The sequence below is a fragment of the Lycorma delicatula genome, chromosome 2 (assembly GCF_047948215.1).
Source record: "Lycorma delicatula isolate Av1 chromosome 2, ASM4794821v1, whole genome shotgun sequence".
Taxonomy (NCBI): domain Eukaryota; kingdom Metazoa; phylum Arthropoda; class Insecta; order Hemiptera; family Fulgoridae; genus Lycorma; species Lycorma delicatula.
In genome coordinates this window covers 4518335-4540946 of record NC_134456.1, presented here as the reverse complement: position 1 = coordinate 4540946, position 22612 = coordinate 4518335, and the positions used below count along the sequence as shown (strand labels likewise).

The following is a 22612-nucleotide window of genomic DNA, read 5'->3' as shown; positions in this document are numbered from 1 at the left end:
ACTATCTTTTTAATAATCATTAAAGAGAGAAATGGCTGTTGAATAATAATTATTTATTCAGTGACAATGAAGCAAACGCTTCCTTTCAACTAAATTTATACGCTTTTCCCATTCTAATTGCGTTCTTATTCAAATAGTAAAAAAATGTTCATCTCGGGGGCTGAGCCGTTCTTTTTCGCATTCTCTACCGGCTTATTGTTGCCACGTAAAAAACTGTTAGGGTCAAACAAACAAAATCTGATAGTGTGAGATCAAGTAGTACGGTGGATGTGGCAATATCTTAACCAAACTTTTGAATAACTTCCTATGTCTTCCTTGAAGAAGTTGATAAGTATAGCCGGTTAAATTTGGTTGACATTTAAATAATTTTATACTGTTAAACTGAAAGACTATACATTAATTTCAGATATTTATCGTATGAACATCCGATAAATCCGACTCATTTAAGATGAGATCCGACTTGAACACCCAAATGATTGATAAAGTTACCTCTTTCTATTTTTTAATATCTAAAAATAACGATTAAAACTGTCACATTTTTAAAATTAAAACTGTTTTTTGTACATTTTTTAATATCTTGTGCAGAATTTGTGTACTAAATTTGGATTTCATTTATTATCTAGATGAGAAGTTATTTATTTTGACTATTTTTAGATCTTTAGATTTTTGAAATTTAGTTTAAATCTTCTTCGAAGCCATTATAACAGAGAAAGTATTTCTTTAATTCTTCATATTTCAGAAAGAAAGAAAGTATTTTTCTTTCTCTTCGTATCCTGGGTTAGACGATGGAACAGACCTACGTCTTACCTTAATCCTTAACCACCTTAATCCTTTCCATCCTTACACCCGTACTCACAGTGTTTTCCATATCTTTATCTAGAACCATTTTGGTCTCTTTATCATATTGATTTTCGAAGAACTATGAACGGCGTGGATGAAGTCCTCCGTAAGAAATACCGCATGAAAATAAACAAGAACAAAACGAAAGTAATGAAATGTAGTAGAAATAATGAAGATGGACCGCTGAATGTGAAAATAGGAAGAGAAAAGATTACTATTGTTATTTGGGAAGTAGAATTACTAAAGATGGACGAAGCAGGAGCGATATAAAATGCCGAATAGCACAGATGAAACGAGCTTTCAGTTAGAAATATAATTTGTTTACATCATAAATTAATTTAAATGTGAGGAAAAGATTTTTTAAAGTATATGCTGCTTGTTTAATTTCTTGTGATGTTGTGAACTAAGGCTCTACCGATTTTGGCGTGAAGCGAGGCTTGTTACACTTTTGTAAATTTCTTTAGCGTTCCTTTACTCTATAAACTAACTTTTATATTGTGATAAAAATATGTTTTTTTCTTACACTTTTTTTTCCAGTTCACCGTTCAATATCAAAACGCTTTTTCTCTTCAATAAACTTTTTTGCAATCATACTTTTATATCTTAGTCTCTCATTTTACTTCTCCTGCTTAAGCTGTACTGCTGCTATGTAGCAACTGTAAAAGGAAAATATGTAGATAGTTCCAAAACTATTTTATCGGGTTTTTTGCGAATCTGAATCTTTGGAGATCTCCTTACGCCAAAAATCCTAAAAAAACCCATACACATTTCAGACATAGACATTTAAACCCGTAGACATGTACGGTCGTACGTGTGTGTCAGTTTGTGTTTTGATAACATCGCCGGACTATCCCAACTTAAATTCTTCGAAAATGGTTCAAAAAATTTATATTTATGGGGTTTTGATAGCATAGCATTACATTTTGGGAAAAAATAAAAAAGGGAGAGGGTTAGTTTGAATTTTTGTATAGTGTTAGTAAAAAGATTGAGCTGTAGTGCGTTGAAAGTACTTAAGTTATTTAAAATTCCAAAATTTTAAGTCGATTGGAATTAGCAGAGGGAGGATATTCATCATTATTTTCTAGTTTTGATTCCATTGAGCAAGAACGCATCACGGTATTCATATTTAAAATTTTCTTGTTTTATTTTTCCCCAGTGGGATGTCCCGGGAGGTATTCGCCAAATTAAGGAAGTGATTCATCACTCAAAATAAACAAAAAACATCATTTGCTGTTTTGTGTATTTTCGATTAAAATTTACCTTAAGAACGGATTGAGATAATGTAATAAAATTTATACCCGACAATATCTACAAAATAGATATGTTTCAACATTTTTCCTTTGATAATTCTAAAATGGCGGGAATTTTAATTTTTTAATCATTAATCACTCTGTAAATATTAATTTTATCGAATAATGTTTTTATTAGATGTTAAGATTTTTATTGTGAACAAAATGACACCTCATTTATTTAAATCGATTGATAAACGGCTACGATACGGTTGAAATCTTTAAAATGGAAAGATTTCTCGTACCGGTTTTCTCGCATATCTTTGCGTAAAAACAGGTACGAGATTGTCAGACTGAATAATTTCCAGTCCTCTGTTTTTTTTTAGGGCTTAGAATAAATTTTAACTAGCAGTTTAGTAAGCGATAGACTAAACTCAGTTTCTATTAAATTTAACCGATCGATCTGTTCAAGGATTTTGACGTTGTTAAGTAAAAAGATTTATCATAAGTAAAAAAACGGAATTGATCGTAATGAGTTATGGAATGGTTTAGTTGTGTTATGATCTACAGTGCCCGTATTGATCGAGGAAGGAGTTTGTATTTTTACATTTAAAGGATACACACGCTTCAAGTGATCTCGAGGTCGATTCATGTACGGTAGAAAACTGTATATTCCGTTTTAGCAATGGTGGTTCGGAAATTTTCTTTTCCGTTGATCAGCTACTACCTTGTCGTTACAGAAATTATAGCCGCCATTTTTAAAAGGATAAATTTATGAAAAATTGTTACACATATGTCATACGCCTAATAGTAAGAAACCACTCAGAAAGATTACATAAAAATCAGAAAATGTAATCGGCCATAACTAAGGTGAAATGTGTGAAAGGTTGAGTGAAAACAGAGTTCGCTTCAGTCGGTCAATTGTACGTAATTTTCTTACTTTTTTAATTCAGAGGTTTAAAAAATTTGTTTAAAGTAAGAATATTTATTTCATTTGATATACATAAAAATATTTAAAGTAAATATTTAATAATAGATTACAGGGCAATGTTAATTGTAAAAAATATTTGTTTGATGTAAGGAATCATTTTGGTAAATTTTTATTTATTTTTATTTCTTTAATTTAATCGATAGATTAAATAGGCTAAATAAGTAAGATCGTAAGATAAATAATTCTTTTAAACAATTTAAATCGGAATAAGAGGATTTTAAATTGAGAAATATAAATTTTATATTCTACGAATAAAGGAAAAGTTGAGATGTGTTTGCTGACTTCTTTTAATTAGCTTAAATTTTATTATAATTATGTGATAAGATGAAACACTGGCGTCTATAAATTACATTCGATAACTTATTTTTAATTATGTAGCTATTAATGATGCGGAATTTATCGCACCAACTGAAAAATGACGTAGTGGTAGTAATAGAAGTAGTAGTAATGTTTTTCTTTTTCTTTTTTTTATAGTACGTTATATATAATCTGTGCTTCATTATGAGTGTGTGCGTTAGTGTGAAAAAGTGAGAGAGAGAAAGAAAGAGGGGGGGAGAGAGTTTACTAGTAACTTGACTTGTTTAGCATTTCAGTTGATATACTCTACCCTTTCACTTGTTGCGGTCCAGTAAAAACATCCCTTCCTAACAATATAAAGCGTTAATAATTGTTTTTGTACTTTGCGCTTAAAAGCATTCTCGTTCAGTATTCATTATCTACCCTCATTAGCGAGTGGAAGTTATTTATACTACTACGACACTACATAAGCACAATTATTCCCTCCCCCCTTTGTCTTTCTCTCTTTCTTCTGGATCGTACATTGTGTGCACGCGCACCTATTTGAACTTTTTTTTAAATAGTTTTTCCTTTCCTAGTAAGGAATATTTTTATCTTCTTGGATTAATGAAATTATTTTTTTTAAATATACTGCCAGAAATTGTCTGATCACCTGGAATTTTTAAACTCCGATTATTATGTTTAGATAAGAAAGCAAATTCACCAAGAAAGTTCATTAATCGTTAAAGATTCTGATGTTCTACAAAAAAAAAAATAAATATATATATATATGACATCCTATCTTCCAAAACAAAAAAGGCGCAACACAATCCGGAAGGAGTTTCCGAAAAAAGAGTTGGGACTCGACGTTCGAGCCTCCACTGCCTGGATGGTGCTGCTGGGTAGGCGATCAGTAACTACTCCAGAGGGTAATCGGCAACGAGAATCCCTCACTCTGTCACCCAAAATGAGCATTGCAACTGCGTCACCTTATTCTAGAGAGCCCGGAACTACATGTACGGAAGTATCGGAGCTTCTTGGAATTGTAACATCTTTTACTACAAAAATCCGACCCAAGAAAAAACATCTACTTGCAACACTTAACGTTAGTACAATTGTACAAACAGGCAAACTTAAACAAGTAATAGATACACTTGACGAACGTAACATCAACATCCTTGCGCTGCAAGAAACAAGGTTCAGGAAACGAACTACCCGTGGATACTGGGAACTATACAATCTATAAAGGAAAACCAACCATCAAGAACAACATCGGAGCAAATGTCCTAGGGACAACATTCATAGTAAAGAGGAACATCGAGAAAGCTATCGTCGACCTTTAATCGTCCTCGGAAAGAATATCAACCATATGTTTCAAATCGGCAAATAAAGACACTATGACATCTCACACGCTCTAATAAATTGATACAATTGAAAATTTACCGAAAAAATGGAGAAACATTGAGAACTTTTAGAACAAATAACAACGAAAATTTACCAACACCATGTCAAATACTAGTTGGCGATTTCAACGTAAAAATCGTCATGGAAAAGAAATATAGAATACCCTGGCCACAAGATAACAAATAGAAACGGAGAAAGACCTTAATTTCCTTCTGCAGAATGTTTAACCTAAAACTAATGTCAACGTTTTTCAATGCCCTCCTAAGAAAGACGGGAAACGTGAATTTTCCCTAAAATAGGCGAATTCCAAATTGTCCATGAATAGCGATAACAACTAAAAATCGAAAGGAAATTTTAAACTTCAAAACAAAAAAATTAACCAAATGGATTCACATCACTACATTTTGGAAATAAAAGATTAATTACAACCAAAAAGACCTATGCAGAGTACGTTTGGAGAACCCATAATAGATACGAAAACATTAACCCACCGGGTTGGTCTAGTGGTGAACCGCGTCTTCCCAAACCAGCTGTTTTGGAAGTCGAGAATTCCAGCGTTCAAGTCCTAGCAAAGCCAGTTATTTTTACACGGATTTGAATACTAGATCGTGGATACCGGTGTTCTTTGGTGGTTGGGTTTCAATTAACCACACATCTCAGGAACGGTCGAACTGAGACTGTACAAGACTACACTTCATTTGCACTCATACATATCATCCTCAATCATCCTATGAAATATTATCTGAACGGTAGTTACCGGAGGCTAAACAGGAAAAAAGAAAAAAAGAAAGATACGAAAACATTAGGATATAATCGATACGAAAACGATTGGAAAAACAAGATTTAGGCAAAGATTGAAACGAAATTAAAGAGAAACCCTGTTCAACTCAACGAAAGGGATAGCGGGAACAAAAAGAAAACCGAGACACAGATGATGGAACGGAGGCTGTGAAAGCCACTGGAGAAAAGAACAGAAGCGTAAAAACTCTGGCACTCCCAACAAAAGAGAGGACACGTGGAACAGATTTAGGAAACAAAGGAAGGAAACAACGAAAAAATAACATACACCAAGAGGAAATACAACGAGACACAACTGGAAAAAATAGAGAAAGAGTTCAAGATTGGTAACAGTAATGATTTCTATAAGATTTTCAAAGGAAAACTACGAGGATACTAGTCAGCAAGTTTGTACTTCAAGAAAGGGGATGGCAGCTCGAGCAACAAACTACTCGACTATGACGAACCCAAGAAACGACTGAAATTCAAAACGAACAAGAATCCCGATGCGGAATTAGTACCATCCACAGAAGAAGAAATCAGATTCATCATAAAAGCACCAGGAGAAGACGGTATCGTGGCAGAAATGTTAAAATATGGAGAAAAAACCTTCGTGAAGAAAATACAACAGATCTGCGAGGAGATACGGAAGACGGAGGAGGTACCAGATAACTGGAAATGTACGCTCATCCACCCACTGCACAAGAAAGGAAATCTATTGGGCACCGACAACTGTAGAGGAATATCACTTCTACTTGAAACCTAAAATAATTCTATTCAAAGCCCTATTATACAGAGTCTACGAACAAGCAGACCATATAACAGGAGAATACAAAGGAGGATTCAGAAAGGGGATATCCAGCGCGGAACAAATTTTCAGCCTCAAAAACATCTTGAGACTCAAGCACTAAGATGCACCAACACCGTAGTCGCGTTCGTGAGTTTCAAGAAAGCGTACGATTCCATTGACAGACAATCACTCTTTAAAACACTAAAAGAATTCGGCATCGGCAGAAGAACAAGAACTCTAATCGGACAAAGTTTAACCAACACTACCTCCAAAGTTGAATTTAAATTCCTCGGAGACACATCGGAACCTTTATTCTTTTTCAAGCAATAATGGTTTCAAAACAATATCTATTGCCTCAACTGTTATCTTATTCTCCCGGATTTTCTTGATTTTCAAAATTGTACTGTATTATAAAATTTCTATCTATATAAGAGTTCTATCTTTATAAATTTATTTGTCTTTTTTATTTTCATCATTTTTTCTTCTTTGTTATACTCGCACTTTTCATTTGCAAAAAAAAAATCTCCGTATACATTTTACGATGTCAAATACCAGACGTTATAGTATTTGGTTAGGTTTTGACAGCGGAAACATCATTTGACAAAAAGAGAGTTGTGGTTAAAACTGATTATTATTAAAACTAAGAAAAAGAGAAATTTTTTCAAAAAAATAGTTTTTTCTGAGAGCTTACAAAAATGAAATATGCTTATTTTTACAATATAATTCCTCCAATACTTCGAAGCCTCTCCATCTATTAATAAGCTTTTAAACTTCTTTCTGGAAAACTTTTGCGGCTTACTGTGTAGATATTTTTTGTATAGTTTTCGTGGCCTCTTCATCAGAAAAATACTGATCCCCTCACAGCTGTTTTTATAATGGGCCAAAAATATGAAAATCGCTTGCAGCTATCAAGACTGTACAGTGGGTTCTCCGACAGCTGGAAACCGAAACGGTGAACATCGTTTTGTTAGCCGATCAGATCGAGCGTAATCGTGAAGGAAAATCACAACTTTTTTGGATTTGATTTTTTATTTTGCCTTCGTATCGTTAAATATAAGAAATTAAATAATCTTTTTCTCCTTGTTTATTGTCCTCAAGAAATGGCGAGGCCATAATAGGAAGTACCTGGGTAATAAAATATTCCCCAAAAAAAGTCCTGCCTTTTCCCTTAAATCATATAGTCTCTTTAAGTCATTCGGGAATTGTGAACTAAAATATCGAGTTACTCGTTGGGTTGTTGTATAAATTGGATTTACATACTGTTGTAACAACTCGCATAATTTTATCGAGAAATGTCGAAAATTCATTTAAAGGTAATAAAAAAAAGAAAGGATAAGAAAGTTGTAATACTTTGTTGGAATTGCTTATTCATTCTTATATAGCGGGGGGAAAAAAATGAAAATAAAAAAAAGAAGTGTTAAAAAAAATTGATATTTAAAACATTTTTATCGCTCCCCCTTCCCTAATATTGTCCCCATTTAGGTTACTTGCACTACTACTATTACGCCTCTCTCTTTTTTCTGTTTAGCCTCCGGAACCACCGTAAGGTATTTCTTCAGAGGATGAATGAAGATGATATGTATGAATGTAAATGAAGTGTAGTCTTGTACAGTCTCAGGTCGTCCGTGCCTGAGATGTGTGATTAATTGAAATCCAATCGCTAAAAAACTTTGATTTTCGGGGTATTGGGGAATTTTGAGGCAACATTTAAAAAAAAAAATGCTAAGATAAGAATGCATGTATGTACTGAATTTAACTTAACATAAAGCGGAGTTATTTAGTGGCCCCTTCGAGACTTAGGGGTTTAATGGTCTTATACCGAAAAATAAGATCGTTTTGAGGTGGAAGAATTTGCCAGATTTAATTTATATATATTTAACGGTTGTAAAGCTGTATAAAGGTTGTTGATTGCTGATTCTATATAAATATTATGTAAGCCGTTTATGTAAACTTTGAATTGTATTAAACGTAGACATTCTAAATCCTAACGCGTAAACGTTTATATTGTTTCATGTGTAACAATGATAACTTGGCAATTAGAATGTTAAAAATTCTTTTTAAATTAATACCTAAGTCGGGAATACTAGAAAGCAATTTATTCCGTAGCTAATTTGAAAAATAATGAAAGTCATGAAATATTTTTATAGGGGTATTATTTCTAATTAAACTTTTTCATTTTCTTCATAAAAAATTTACCCGTCTACCTTTATTAAACCAGACACATTTTTTTTGTTAACATAGTATTTAGGTTTACAAGTAAGCTATTTATTGTGCTTTTATTACCATTTTTTAATAAATTACCGAACCATTTAAAAGGTTTTTCCACGAATTTATTTAAAATTCAATTAAAAAATGTTTCTTTATAGAAAAAATATTATTCTTTCGATGAATTTTTAATTAGAAAATATAAATATTTCTTCATTCCGTTCAACGAATACGTAAATATGTACTCAAATATTTCTCATTTCTGCACTGTGTATTGTTTTATAAGTTTTTCTACATTTAGTATTTTCATATATCTACCTTAACATTATTCAAAGTTTTTGTATTTTAAATAATTAATATGTACGATGTATACATACGAACTCGTACTTTATTGGGATCTATACCTTTTTATTTTATAATTAATTGTGTATTTTGTGATGCTGTTCTGATCGTCGGTTTCCTTTGATCTATTAATTCGTATACTAGGACATTTTATTTTATCACGTTGTAAAATATCTACCCGTTCCTGAAGCGGTCTATGTCACTCTCCATAAAATAGGATGGTGCTTGGTTTGTGGTCAAATTTTTATTTTAGCTGCTATTGGCGCAGAGCGGACGAATGTTACTACGCCGGGCAGCTGGGCGCAGCGCACGAACGATTCATTCTTTCGAAAGGTTTATACTTTTTGATATGAACGATTTATCTAAAATTATATTTGTCTTTTGGGGGAAAAAAGGAAAACTTTGGGTTAGAGTTGTATTAAAAAACACAACTCGTGTTAAAAATTTTGAAGCTTTCGTTGTAAAAGTTTTGTTGCTTTAGTACGTTTAATTCATGAACGTTATTTGGTTACAATTAGCAAAAACATTTAACAAAATATAAACCGTGTAATATTTTCGTGGCGGGCTATAGGCCCGCCTTTTTTGTAGTTACATATTATTTTGTATAGATCAGAATAAAATATTTATTTATTTTTTTTAATATGCTAAAAAAGAATTGCAGTGTTCCACCCTCATCCGAGCTTTACAAAATGTTTACAGAATCACTTCCTCCTACACGCATTCACTAAATCAAATTTCATATTTGGTAAATTTTTTACTGTGTCATAACAACGCTGGCACAAATACACATCTATCAAGTAGAGAATTTCGTTATCAAAATTTTAAATATTTTTGAAATCAGACGACCTTGAAATTTCAAGAAATGTAAAAAAATTCAGGGAATTATATTTTCTTCAACTGGAATATTTTTCCAGTTTTATTTCCTATAATCGTCTGGAAATTTACAGATAAATAAATAATCGTTATAAAAATTATTACATGTTACATTGTAGATTATATATTTAATAATTTTTCTTATAATTACAATTTTTTTTGTTTTTTGTTTTCAGGAAGCCGTGTGGTTGGTAATCCTGCGTTAGAAGCGGCTGAACGTTTAGCTGCTGCACTACAGGAACCACCCGCTCCACCCCCACCAGATCCTTCAACGGCCGCTGTTATCCGTGCTTGGATTTCAGAGGTAACTTTTAATGTTCTACAACTTGTCCATAATTAACAGTTCCATTGTCATGTTTTCTTCCTCGTCTACTACACTCTCTGTTATAATCAAACTTAACATGTATTATTCATCTATTTTGTCAGGACTGACAGTTTTCAGATATGGTGTTTACAAGTATATATATATATATTCGAATTTTTTGTTTTTTTAAATCATTCTTATATATATTATCTGGATTAACTATAAAGTTGTTTTTTTGTTTCAGTTTTTTTTTTTTTACATTTCTTAACATTTAATGCTCTATTTTTTTCAGGTTTTATTTATTTCTGGATTCTGTTGTAATGGAATAATTAAAATTTGCGACTTTTAAATTGTCCAATTTATTAATTATTAAAATTATTATTTTTATTTGCGTAGCGATTTTTAAATACATTAATAGCTTGATTAATTACAATAACGTGGTTTTATGAGGTTTATTAGAAAACTGTGGCGTAGGTACTAGGTTTAGATTTTTTTTTCTTAATTTTAATAAACGAGTAATTCACTGTAGAAAGTAATTCGGTATAAGCAAACGTTATACTTGAAAATAAAATGTATATAATGTTATATACTAATGAAAACCTAACCAGGATTCAAACGTAGAACTTTCTAAACAGAGGATGGAGATTTTATCCCTCTTTTTCTGATTTTTATAGCATGAATATTTCTAACTCGTTTGACTTTCTTTTCACGTATTAGAAAAAAAGCCGGGGAAAAAAACACGGGCAAAAAAATAAACTGCTTTGAAAACCTACCGATGTACAAAATAAAGTTGTTTAAAACTTTCTCATTAACTCTTTTTCCGAAGCAAAATATAGCTAAAAAGGGAAAAATATATAGTCATTTTTTGGATAGGAGTGAATATCAAATATAGATTTGCGGTAGTTCTTGATAACTACCAAAAGGTATCAAAGGTAGTGTTAAAATTATTATCAAGTAAGCGATCTCAATTAAAAAAAAACTTCAACTTTTGTAAGAAACTTCTTTTTCTTAAGGGCTCCAGTAAAGATTTAAAATTTTTCCGGCCCAAACACTCTCACTACTTTTTGCAAAAATTTAATTAATACATTCTTTTCTTCCGAAAGTAGTACCTGTCTACCAAGTTTGAAGAAAATCGGTCAACGGGGGTCCATAATTATAAATCGAAATACAGGTCGACGTACATACGCACAAATGTTTGGTAAAGTTAGATATTTTTGAACCTGGAAGCGCTGGAATAAAAAATGTTTTTCGCAGATTATTTGAAATTTATTTAAATCTGTTTTTTTGTTAATTTTTAAAAAAAAAATTGTCTCCTTGAGATAAAAAAACTTAAAAAAGACCAATTTTTTCGATTTAATTTTCTCGTTACATCTATAGCAGCATGTATCGCCAGCCGGGAAAGTAAAGATATATTTTCTTTATTTTCAGTAGGTGTAAATATATTTTCGGAAGGTCTTACCGGAATCGATGCGTTAATCTTTCGTCATTGATGTTGTAGAGTCAGTGTCGACGTTAAGCTTGTTATCGTCGCTATCGCTTTTATTAGTAAACCGTGAATGATAGTTTATATATCGCATGAATAAATTATCAGGTAGAATTTTAAAATCAGTATTTTGAGTAATTCATTTCGCGTACTACATTTATATAAAAATAAAACGTTTTAAGCGTTTATTTGCGTAATTTTCAAATCTCTAAAATACTTTTGACACCATAACAACTACGTTAATTAATATCCACCTATTTGTCATTGAAACGTATAAAATTAACTTTTTAAAATCGTTGTGATTAAATTCTGGAGACGAGCGAGTCGGTTCAGACATTCTATTAAAGGGTTTTTGTGTTGACAGGGAAGTTCCATTAATTTGTAAACCTGAGTACTTATGTCTAAAAAAGAAGATAATGGTCTGTAACTGTTTCTCTTAATCGATGTTTTTTTTTTTTATTTCATATGAAACTAAAAGGAAATTAAGGTGGGCAGTTGCGATTGGACGAGGAAGCATCTTGGAAAGTGGAGGAAAAAGAAGTAAATTAGTTTTAGTTAAAAAAAAATCATGAAAAACGGTGGGTTTATTTATTCAAGAGAAATTGGGGTGAAGTATGTGACTTTGACTATATTTTTGAGGGTAGGTGATTTCTTTTTTCACGGGAAAACATAGAGACGTGAATTATTCGATATATATATATTCGGAATATAATGGAGAAGGGAAATACCGTAAATACTGCAGTATTTTTTAGGACACGTACTTGCAATAGGAAGTTCAGTAATAGGTAGTTCTTGTAATAGTAATTTTTAATTACCTCTTTGCTTGTAACAAAACAATATGAAAATTATTGTATATAACATCTTTATTTTCAGGTATTTATTTGTATTTCATCTTTATTTTATTGTATATAACATCATATTTTCATTATACGATTTACCTGTAGGCGTTTTTTTAATCGATTATTTTTGTTTGTTTGGTTTTCAGTTCTAATTTATTTAATGTTTGTTTAATAAATAAAAGAAAATAATGGTATGAAATATATAGATCGGTTGTTTTATCTTTTTTTTTCATATCTGTCAAAAAATGTTTGCTACAATTCTCCATTGAAAAACTACTTGCGTTTAATTTTATCAAAGTATTCGTGTTTTTTCCCCTGCATTGGTTTGTTTAATGTTTTCTGTATAATTTTAGTAATTTTGTTTATGTAATAGTGTATTTTGTACAGTTATAATAATTAATGGTTTATGATGTGCGTTTATTTTTTCAGATTTTTGTATTTTATTCTTTTATTTATCTTGTTATTAAATAATTTATTATTTTTTTAACAGGTATTTATTTGAGATATTACTTTTTCTCAAGAGTAAAATAATGATTTAATTTTTTTTTTCTTTTCGATATTGTCTACTTTAGGGCCAGTTCCGGTTTCCTTCACATCTCTTTAGTACCTCTCCATTCTCTTCACATTTTGTCCTTTGTGTTCTTTCGATAATTTCCTTTTCGGGTTTTTCCTGGCCTTTTGTTCGTGGAAACGCATTTCAGTTCAGGCATGCCTAAACGCGTTTAAACTTGGCTGTAAATACACGCCGAAGCACCAAAGGAGTGATCGCATTTGCACATTCAGTTACGTATTTTTTAGTTCATCTGAGGTATAAGAATTGCTCTTATATACAGATTCTGTCCTCGCTTCCTATAAATAAACATCTGTAGGGTGATACCAAGGAATCTCGCTGGTCAGATGCGCTTTGAAGTGATCCTATTTCCGAAAACTTCACGCAGAAAATTTAGCAAAACATTGAATGTGTGCTCCAATGTTGTTGGATGTACGGTTCAATAATTTCTTCCTCATTTAGTCGGCCGATGAAACAATAAATTATTTCATTGGAATAATGTTTTGAGTTTACTTCTGGAAATACTGCAAGATATTTTACCATTCGATATAAAACACCAAACTCCAATATATATATATATATATATATGTATATATTTGTAATGGTTGTTCAAAGATCTCGTGAGGATTATCACAAATTCGCGTCAACAGTGAAAGCATGAAAAAAAAAGATCTGATGTCGGATCTAAAAAAAATGTTACATTGAGAATGTCTTTCTTTTTTCATTTACATAATCCATAAACCACTGGGAAAACGTTTAGCAAAATCAATATCTTGGAGTCGATGCATTGCAGTTATTTTTTAATACGGGTGTAGTTTTAAATGTATAGTCGGTGCTCTGTGCTTATGCTCTTTCAGATTTCTACTTCGTGTTCTAATTTTTCTTAAAATTTTTTGTTTGAGATATCCGATTAGAAATATCATTCGACTTTTCTTTTATCTGAATTAACGGTCTTCCGCACACTTGGGGATGTCTTTGACAAATTCAGTCTCTAGGAACTTATTGATTTAGTTTCGCACATCATTGCGGTCTGAAACATCGATGTTTGTAAACCTTAATGAAACATTCCCTTCACATGTTCCGTGAACTCAACGAAACACATTTTCAACCACCCCCAAAAAATGCGGGTTTCATGTGTTAAAAACACTGTATTGGAAATAAAAACACTGGTAAAAAATGAATCGTGGAAGTCAGTTGTGAATGAAGCTGTTAATTTCACTGCTGACAATTGCAAAAAGCTTAATATTTTATCGATTGTCAATCAGATGCTTTTATTTAGGTATACCGTTTCACACAGAACACCCAACAGTATATTTTTAAACTTGAACCAGACATTTATAGTTTTGGTTTTTGGTGCGATTCATTTGTAACTTTATTAACTGAAACGATTCCACGGTTTGTAATATGTTTATTTAAAACTATTTTAGTTTAAAAATAAAATTTATTCAGTTTAAACGAAGGAATGATGAACAAGTTTGTTAATTCTCAACAGTAACAATATTACTGTAAAAACTAAATATATGCGTCATTCATCTACATACTCGTGTGTATATATATATATATATATATATATATATATACAAAATATATATATATATAGAAGAATAATGGAAAATGGGAAATGAGTTTTTCGTTTCTCATCATGACAGTATATATTCGGTATAGATTTGAATTCTATGTCGAATGAATAACCGAATTGAATAATAAAGACGTATGGGTGTGCGTTCTGATGCTTTTGCTATCATTCGTTTACAGATACACCACGTATGCATTACTTTTTGTCATGGTATTTATTTACTGTATACGTTTTATGTATCGCATAAATATGCGTGCAGGCGTTGTTTGCTCGGTGTATATACTGTTAAGTTAATAATTAAATTACTGTACTTTGTTTCTAAATTTACTTTTACATTTACGTATTTATTATTTTGTTGCGTTTTGGTAATAGATTTAATTACTGTGCGGTTTAGTTCACAAAAGACCTACCCTCTTTTGGAATAAAGCATGTGAGTGGTCGGTAGCTTTGTTACAAATTATTAATTTTTTAATAAAATTATGTATATTTTTTTAGGTTACGAATTTTAAAATTTTGAAACAACGTGTGTATGTTTGGGAGTATGTACAGTATATATATATATATATATATATATATTGTATATACTATACGATACTATACTATAATATACAAACTGTACATACACCTGTATGTGTGTGTATATATATATATATATATACAGGTATAAAGAATTTCATGGTTTTAAATTAAATTTACTTTATTACATTTAGAATTACAAATATATATGTTTTATTTCATGAAAGTATACAAAGTCTAATTTTTTTTACATCTTAATGTCACTGAATATTAGCACTATTTACAGCTCTGCAGATGGCAATCCAGTAATCCACAAATAACATGTTTGCAGGAATCGCTTTCACGGCTGGTATTATCGAGCGGATGAATTTTATCTTGATATACGATGTCTTTTTCATAGCTTCAAAAAAAAAATTCGTCGGCGTCAAATCCGAACTTCACAGCGGCCAAGCGGTGCGGTGGGTTATTAAACGCCTATCCGGCGTTCTGGTAATCTGTCAGTGCAGTCCGCACAGTTTTTGCGTGACGTGAAGGGGCTCCTCGTGTTAGAAAATAAGGCCCTCCATATTTCCAGTCTTCGGACACACGAATTTCTCTAATGTATTCGAGTACATTATGCCCTTACTATTATTCTCTTGAAAAAAAACGGGTTAAAAATTCTCGATTATCTATGACAGCTCATCAGCCATTCACTCTCGGCTCATGCGGAGTTTCTGAGCCCCATTCTCGATAATTATGGGAATTTATGGCTCTATGAACATGAAATGTCGCTTTATCAAAATATAAAATGCGCTACAGGTAGTTTTCGTTAGCAGAACCGGTCTAACATAATTGACAAATTGAACTCTTTGCGGCGTATCGTTAGATTTATTTTCATGGAGTAATAACAGTTTATACGCACTAAGTTTCTATCGCTTGCAAACATCAAGTTATTATTAATAACATAACTTGCCTCTCAAGTTGTCTTCCCACCTCCTTTACCAGTATCGTGTGAAAGATGATGGAATGAATGGTAAACCGTCGTCTAGTATGGTACATTGCGAGAAACGCTATAATGGTCCCCTAGCAATGCGGTTTCCGCCAAGGTATATCGTCTATTGATCATGTAGTTGCCCTGGAAACTGTTATTAAAAACTCCTTTTAATTCGCCAATGCCTGGTTGCTGCACTTTCGTTTTGCAGAAGGCGTACGACACGGCGTGGAGAGGAATACTAAATACACTTTATTATTGGAGTAAAAGGAAATCTCCTTGCATTCATGAGGGGTTTCCTTAATAATCGGCCCGTTCGAGTTGGAACGACGATATCCAAAAGTTTCACTCTAGAAAACGGAATACATGTTTTATGTGCTACTTTGTTTGCCGTAGCCGTAAATGCTATAACAAACGGCGTGCGTAAACCGGTTATGTATTCATTGTGTTTAGATGATATTTTTATTTACGTTGCATGTAGAACTTTAGCTACTGTCGAGAGAGTACTTCAAAATACAATAATCCGCTTAGAATCGTGGTTTAAATCGACTGAATTCACGTTTACCCCGGAATAAAACGAAATGCATTTGTTTTTCCCGGTCGAGGGAACATGTTGACCTTCAAGTGTTTTTATACGACGAACCGGTTGAACCATCCACGCGGGTTAGATTTTTAGGATTGTACTTTGATGAACGACTGACGTGGGTAACACATTTGATGGAGCTGAAGGTAAAATATTTGAGAATTTGAAACGTTCTGAGAGTTTTGTCTAATACTCGCAGGGGAGCCGATCGTATATGCATGTTGCGCTTCTACCGAGCTCTGGTCCGTTTCTGCTTGGACTATGGCTGCTTGGCTTATTCGTCCGCACGGGCCACCGCTCTAAAGATGCTCGATGAAGTTCACCCTTCATATATCCGTCTGGCTTTTCGTTCAAGCCCTGTTGTAAGTTTCCTAGCGGATAGTGGTGATCCGTCCCTTTAGAATAGACAAAACCAAATTATCTGCTGTTATGTAGCATGCATTAATGCGCAATCAAATCATTCTACCTGTAATGCGGTGTGCTCCAACCTAATATTAATCCATATCAGGAACATCCAAGATCTACTGCTTCTCTAGGCATCAGATCTCAACGCCTTTTCTTAGCTATAATTATACAATTACCTCCAGTATCTCTTGTTACTCAACGTTATTGAGTATCTCCTTTGTAGTCTACTTCATTCACAGTTTTTATAAATCCCACCACTCATATGTATCCGCACCTAACTGTTACCCTCCAGGTATCCGAATTAATACACAGGTTGGCCTAACAAAAATTATAATTACAATTTACAATTTTCATTCGTTTATAAACAATTAAAGTATTGATGCGTAGGTATTTCTCAGACCCGAGAAATCTGTTCGGTTATTTTTTTGTTGCTTCCTTAATATTTTTTTGATGTGTCCCCATTTCAAGGCTTGTTTTCTTGCGGCCTTATTTCTCCTTTCCAAATTTTTATTTCTTTGAAACGGGTTTCTTATATTTCTCTTCTATCGCAAGTTATCGCTTAATGTTATTAATCATTTTATTAAATATTATTTGTGCGATCGAGGTGGTAACTGATATTCGGAAAAAACTACGAAATACTTTTCTGATAGAAAATAAAAGATTAATGAAGTAAAACTTCAAGAAAATAAATCGCCGTCTCTGTTATTGATCGTATACACAAATTTCGACATAAAAAAAAAATAAAAGGAAATAACAGTCTTAGAGTAGAGAATTATAATAAAAGGAAAAGTTTCGTGAAAAAGAATAATCAGACATTCATTCAGTTTAAGACAAATTGAACAAATTCCAAGTAAGCTTAATTAAATTAAAAAAAGCAAAATGAATAATGACTAAATGGTTTGAAAAAATGAAACGATTAGTAAGAAAAGGAAAAAGATAATACATAATTCTACTCCTAAATAACTGGTTAAATAATGCCAACTTTGATTTTAATCTTTGGATCGATTAACGTATCTCTAGTTTGCAATAAAAAATATGAAAAAAATAAACAGTTTGATCGTCTGAGAAAGGTGCAATATTATGATAGGTTCAGTCAAATTTAAATGGACTTTCGTCTTCTAGGCTCCTGTACGAAGATGTGTGGGCTGGCGCAGAGGGATGTTGACGGTGAAGATATGAAGAGTGGATGAACGCTCCAGTCACCTCGGTATTTTGTCTCTGGTCAGTAGCGTCATATCCAAGCAACAAGTCGGTTGACAACGTATCGTGAAGTTTCTTACGAATAAAGATGTGGAGTTTCGGGATATGAAGACAAACCCGAGCCTGCAACATACAGCAAACTTACAGGACGGCGTGTAACTGTAGAAAATGAGAGACACACTATTGGCGCGTTCAAGAACAAGTTTGATGGATGACGACATTAGATCGATACGTGACCTCGTTGAAAACGTTCGGCACCTTTTCGGTTGATGAAATCGGTTCGGAACTGGGAGTCAGTCTTGGAAGTGTCATAATATATTTTCACAAAACATCTTGAGTTCCGCAAAGCCTGTGCGACTGGGTTTCAAGACTTTTGACGCAAAATCAGAAACAGACCCGAGAAACGAATAGCCACCCGTGAGACGGGTCCATCAATACAATCCCTAGTCGAAATCTGCGATTGTGAACGGTAGTAGGAGTGGAGAGTTTTGCCCTGTGAATAGGCGTCCTTCAGCCAGAAACGTCCTCGCAACCGTCTTTTGGGGTGAGAAAGGCGATTTTCGTCGATTTTGTCCACGAACGTCGCCCTGTTGATGCTGTACATTACTACCGGCTCTTGAAAAAAAATGAACGCCGCCTACCGAAGGCTTCACATCAGCCAGTCAGAGATGTGATGCTCCTTCACGATAACAGTCGTACAACCGCCAGACCTCGCACAACCTTTCGCTCTTAGGATAAACCGGACTAAATTTACTGTGAAATCTTAGAACACCTGAGGGGGCAGGGCATCTCCCTTATAGTCCTCCTGTGATTTTTTTTATTAGGGAATTAAAGGCGGTACTGGAATAACATCAATTTCAGAGCGACAACAAAGTAAAGGATTTCGTGCGAAATTGGCTTGCGACACTCCTCAATTTTTTTTGTAATAAGGATTCACAGTTCTCTTTGGGAAAAATTTGTAGAGCTTCAGGGAGACGACTTTGAAATAAATAAATGTATTTAGTATTTTTATTCTGTTTAATAAATGTTATAAACAAATGCTTGATTTATATTTGACTGACCCTTAATGTGTAAATTTGAAATAAAAGTGATTATTGTGATTAAAGGTTTTTGGATAATTTGAATCAATATAAACAGACAGGGTTTTATAATAATAAAATGTTTTCCATTAACTGTAAAATATAAACGATGTTTTAATTATCGATTTAGCTCGCTTATTGTTATTATATTTTCTATTAAATAGACTTTGTTCATTGTTTATTTTAACAATAACTGTTCGAACTGAATATAACAATAACATACTACGAAAGCGCTTTAAACTTTAAAGAATTATTTTAAAATTATTTACTATTGATTCATTACTGTTAATTTTATTTATCATGGATTAATAAAATTTGATGGAAATAATTATTCTCATACAAATATTAAATTATAGTAATGTATATATATATTTTTTTTTTTTTGAAAGTTCCCGGCTTGCCATAGCAACGGCGCAAGTATGACAATGATATTTATCAAGTATGATCCTTTTGATGGCTTGCTGCGAAGTTTTACATGTGTGCATTTAGTTGTTTGTTTGTGGCTAAAGTAAAACTAGTTTTAACATTTTCTCATTCAAGTTGTTATGAAGTAGTACTTTCTTTTAAAATATTTAACCCCGACGGACATTCAAAAAGAGTTACATTTACTTTAAATTATTCTTCTCCTTCGTTTTCGACGGTAGAAAAATGGCATGCTGAATTTAAACTTGGTCGTACGTAAGATGAAGAACGCTTGGGACGCTAAATGGCGCTACGACCGATGAAATCAACGCAGAAATCCACAGTGTCATATTAAACGGTCGACTGAAAGTACACGAGCTTGGTGATATCGCAATCATCTCGATTGACGGTGTTTACCCTACGTTTTACATGATGATTTGGGTATGAAAAAGTTGGTCCCGCGTTTGTTATCAATTGACCGGAAATGCATTTGATTAAACACTAATGGAGGGAGGGTGTTTAGATTTATTTAAATGCAATTCCGCCGAGTTTCTTCGACGTTTTGCATTAGTAGGTGAGACATGGATTCACCATTACATACCAGTGATCAAACAGCGGTTACGGGTCAGGTGAAAGTGGGCCAAAGAAAGCGAAACGGTTCCATATACAGGAAAACTCATGACAATTTTTGGGATTTTTTTATTCTTTTAGTGTGATGATCATATAGACTACCTGGAAAAAAGCAGGACGGGTCACTACTTGACGATAGAAGGGTGCTATTCAGGCTCAACGTCCACATCCGGCCTAATAGAATGAACTGTTTTCACCAGGAATAAATGCGTTTTCACACACGTCTCGGGTTGGTGTTGCAAAACTCTTATGATTTACGCTTCGTAGTTCTTCTACACGCGTTGTATTCACCAGATTTAATTCCCATTGATTACTTGCTCTTTCCAAACTGAACTAGTGGCTCGCAATACGAAGATTCACTTCAAATGATTAAAGATCAACCGCTTATTTTGAACTGTTAGACAGTTTGCATTATTGTGAAGTATTGAAAAGAAAGTCGGAAATGTATTGGTCTAAAGGTATCGAATTACAAGGTGACTACGTTGAAAAATTAAAAAAAGAAAAAAAGTAAAAATCCTGTTTTCTTTGTGAGACCGTGAACTTTCCGAATGTTCCTCGTATATCTGCTTGTGTGTACGAGTATTTAATGTCTTAAGTTTTATTAATCTCGCGATTTCTGTTCTGTTAATTCTGTTTGAATTAATTTTTTATCTTTTACGTGTTTGTTGGTAACATAAAAGTAACATAGTGGGAAACATTTTTAAATCGGTTAAAAAATAGTTTTTCACGGCGGGTTTGTCTTACAAACCAAAAGAGCTATAATTATTGTTTCAAAATTCTGGATATCTTTTTAATTTCCGTTTGTTTTTATCTGATCACCTTTAAGTCTCAACTTAAAATTACGAAATTTATTACAGTAGCTTCTTTATTAGGGGGGATTAATTTTATTTAATTTTTAGAAAAAAAAATGGTGATGGACTGGGATGATATGAATAGATGCCAAATCTTGATGGTGCATTAGTAATACTCCTACAAAATCGCTATTTATGCAGAAAAAATTCAGAGGTTATGTAGTAAGGTTTACGTAAGGTTCAGAGTGGCAGAAACTGTAATATGAACCGCGCGAGAAACCGGTTTAGGAATGAGAATAAGGAGTAAGGCGATGATTACGAATTTATGTATCTGTGAGAAGGGATAATATAGTATTGAGGAATGAGAATTTCAGCGAGTAGTATGACCGTCTGTGTAGAAATGTTTCTTAGGTAGAGTATTTGAGAATTTGTATGTGTAGGTTCTAGAGGAAAGCGGGATGGTTAAAATAATCTCTCTCTCTCTCTCTCTCCCTTCTCGGAGAGAGGATATCGTTGGAAATTTAAGAGAAGACATAGGATAAACTCCTTGTAAAGTGTGATAAACAAGTCACTATATCAGCCGTCGAAAAGGTAATGAATGGTGGTTTTTTACACTGTAAAACCGTTACGAGTATCAAGTACGCCTGTTTGTCTTAGACGATATAAACAGACTTATCCAACGCTGCGTTAATCAAGTGACTAGTTTACTTCGTTAATAGTGGGTTTTAGCTTATGCAGTCGGCCTAATGAATTCGAATTAACATTGTTTATTAGTTTTTTTACTTTATTATACGTTAGGTGCCAACACCTAGGATCAAACGGTTGTAGATGATTTGAAATTAGACATCAGTAGCTCCTGAAAACGGTATAGGGATTCCTAAGAAAATAGACATTTCTCTCGTGAAACGTTTTATTTAACAATCGATTATATTCGGAAGGTGAAAAATTAATTAATCTTTATGCCCTACACTAGACTTTATAATATATAAGCTTTTATTATTTTGATCTCTGATGAATTTTTTTTTGACCGTTTTGTGATGATAAAATTATTTCCTTAGGACAAAGTTTTAGTTTACATTTTATTGACTGAATATGCTGATATTGCAACGCAGCTAGTCAACGTGATTTGCCCCTCCTCTCGGCCGTAACCATCTCTTTAAACCCCCCCCCCCCCGAGGTTCCCTTCTCAAATCTTCCTTTGTACGGAGTAATATAATGTCTTGGGTTACTTCGCTTCATTTTAACTCGTTGTTACTTTGCCTTTCCTTACTTATATTTCGTTTTTAAGTGATATAATAGAACTCCCGAACCTTTCTTTTACCTTTTGCCTCTTTTATAACATACCGTGAAGGGATGAGATACTCAATCAGATCCTTTTCTACAAATTCCTTTCCCTTTTCTTGTATTACGTTTATATACTCACTCACAATCACACAAACACACACTCGCTCTTGCTCTCTCTCTCTCTCACTCTTTCTCTTTCTCTCTTATGAACTTTTACCGATGTCAGAAATAATGCGTATATTTTCTTTTTTCTTTAATTTTATACGGCCGTTT

At 33.0% G+C, this 22612-nt stretch overlaps 1 protein-coding gene across 2 annotated transcripts in view; it reads left to right on the top strand.

The window, feature by feature from the left end:
- Positions 1 to 22612, top strand: part of Liprin-beta (liprin-beta 1) — a 387502-nt gene that overhangs the window by 142071 nt on the left and 222819 nt on the right. For both annotated transcript variants that reach the window (XM_075358205.1, XM_075358203.1), the window contains one exon: positions 9904 to 10031. In XM_075358205.1, the coding sequence (XP_075214320.1) occupies positions 9904 to 10031 (128 nt within the window). The remainder of the gene's footprint in view (positions 1 to 9903; positions 10032 to 22612) is intronic.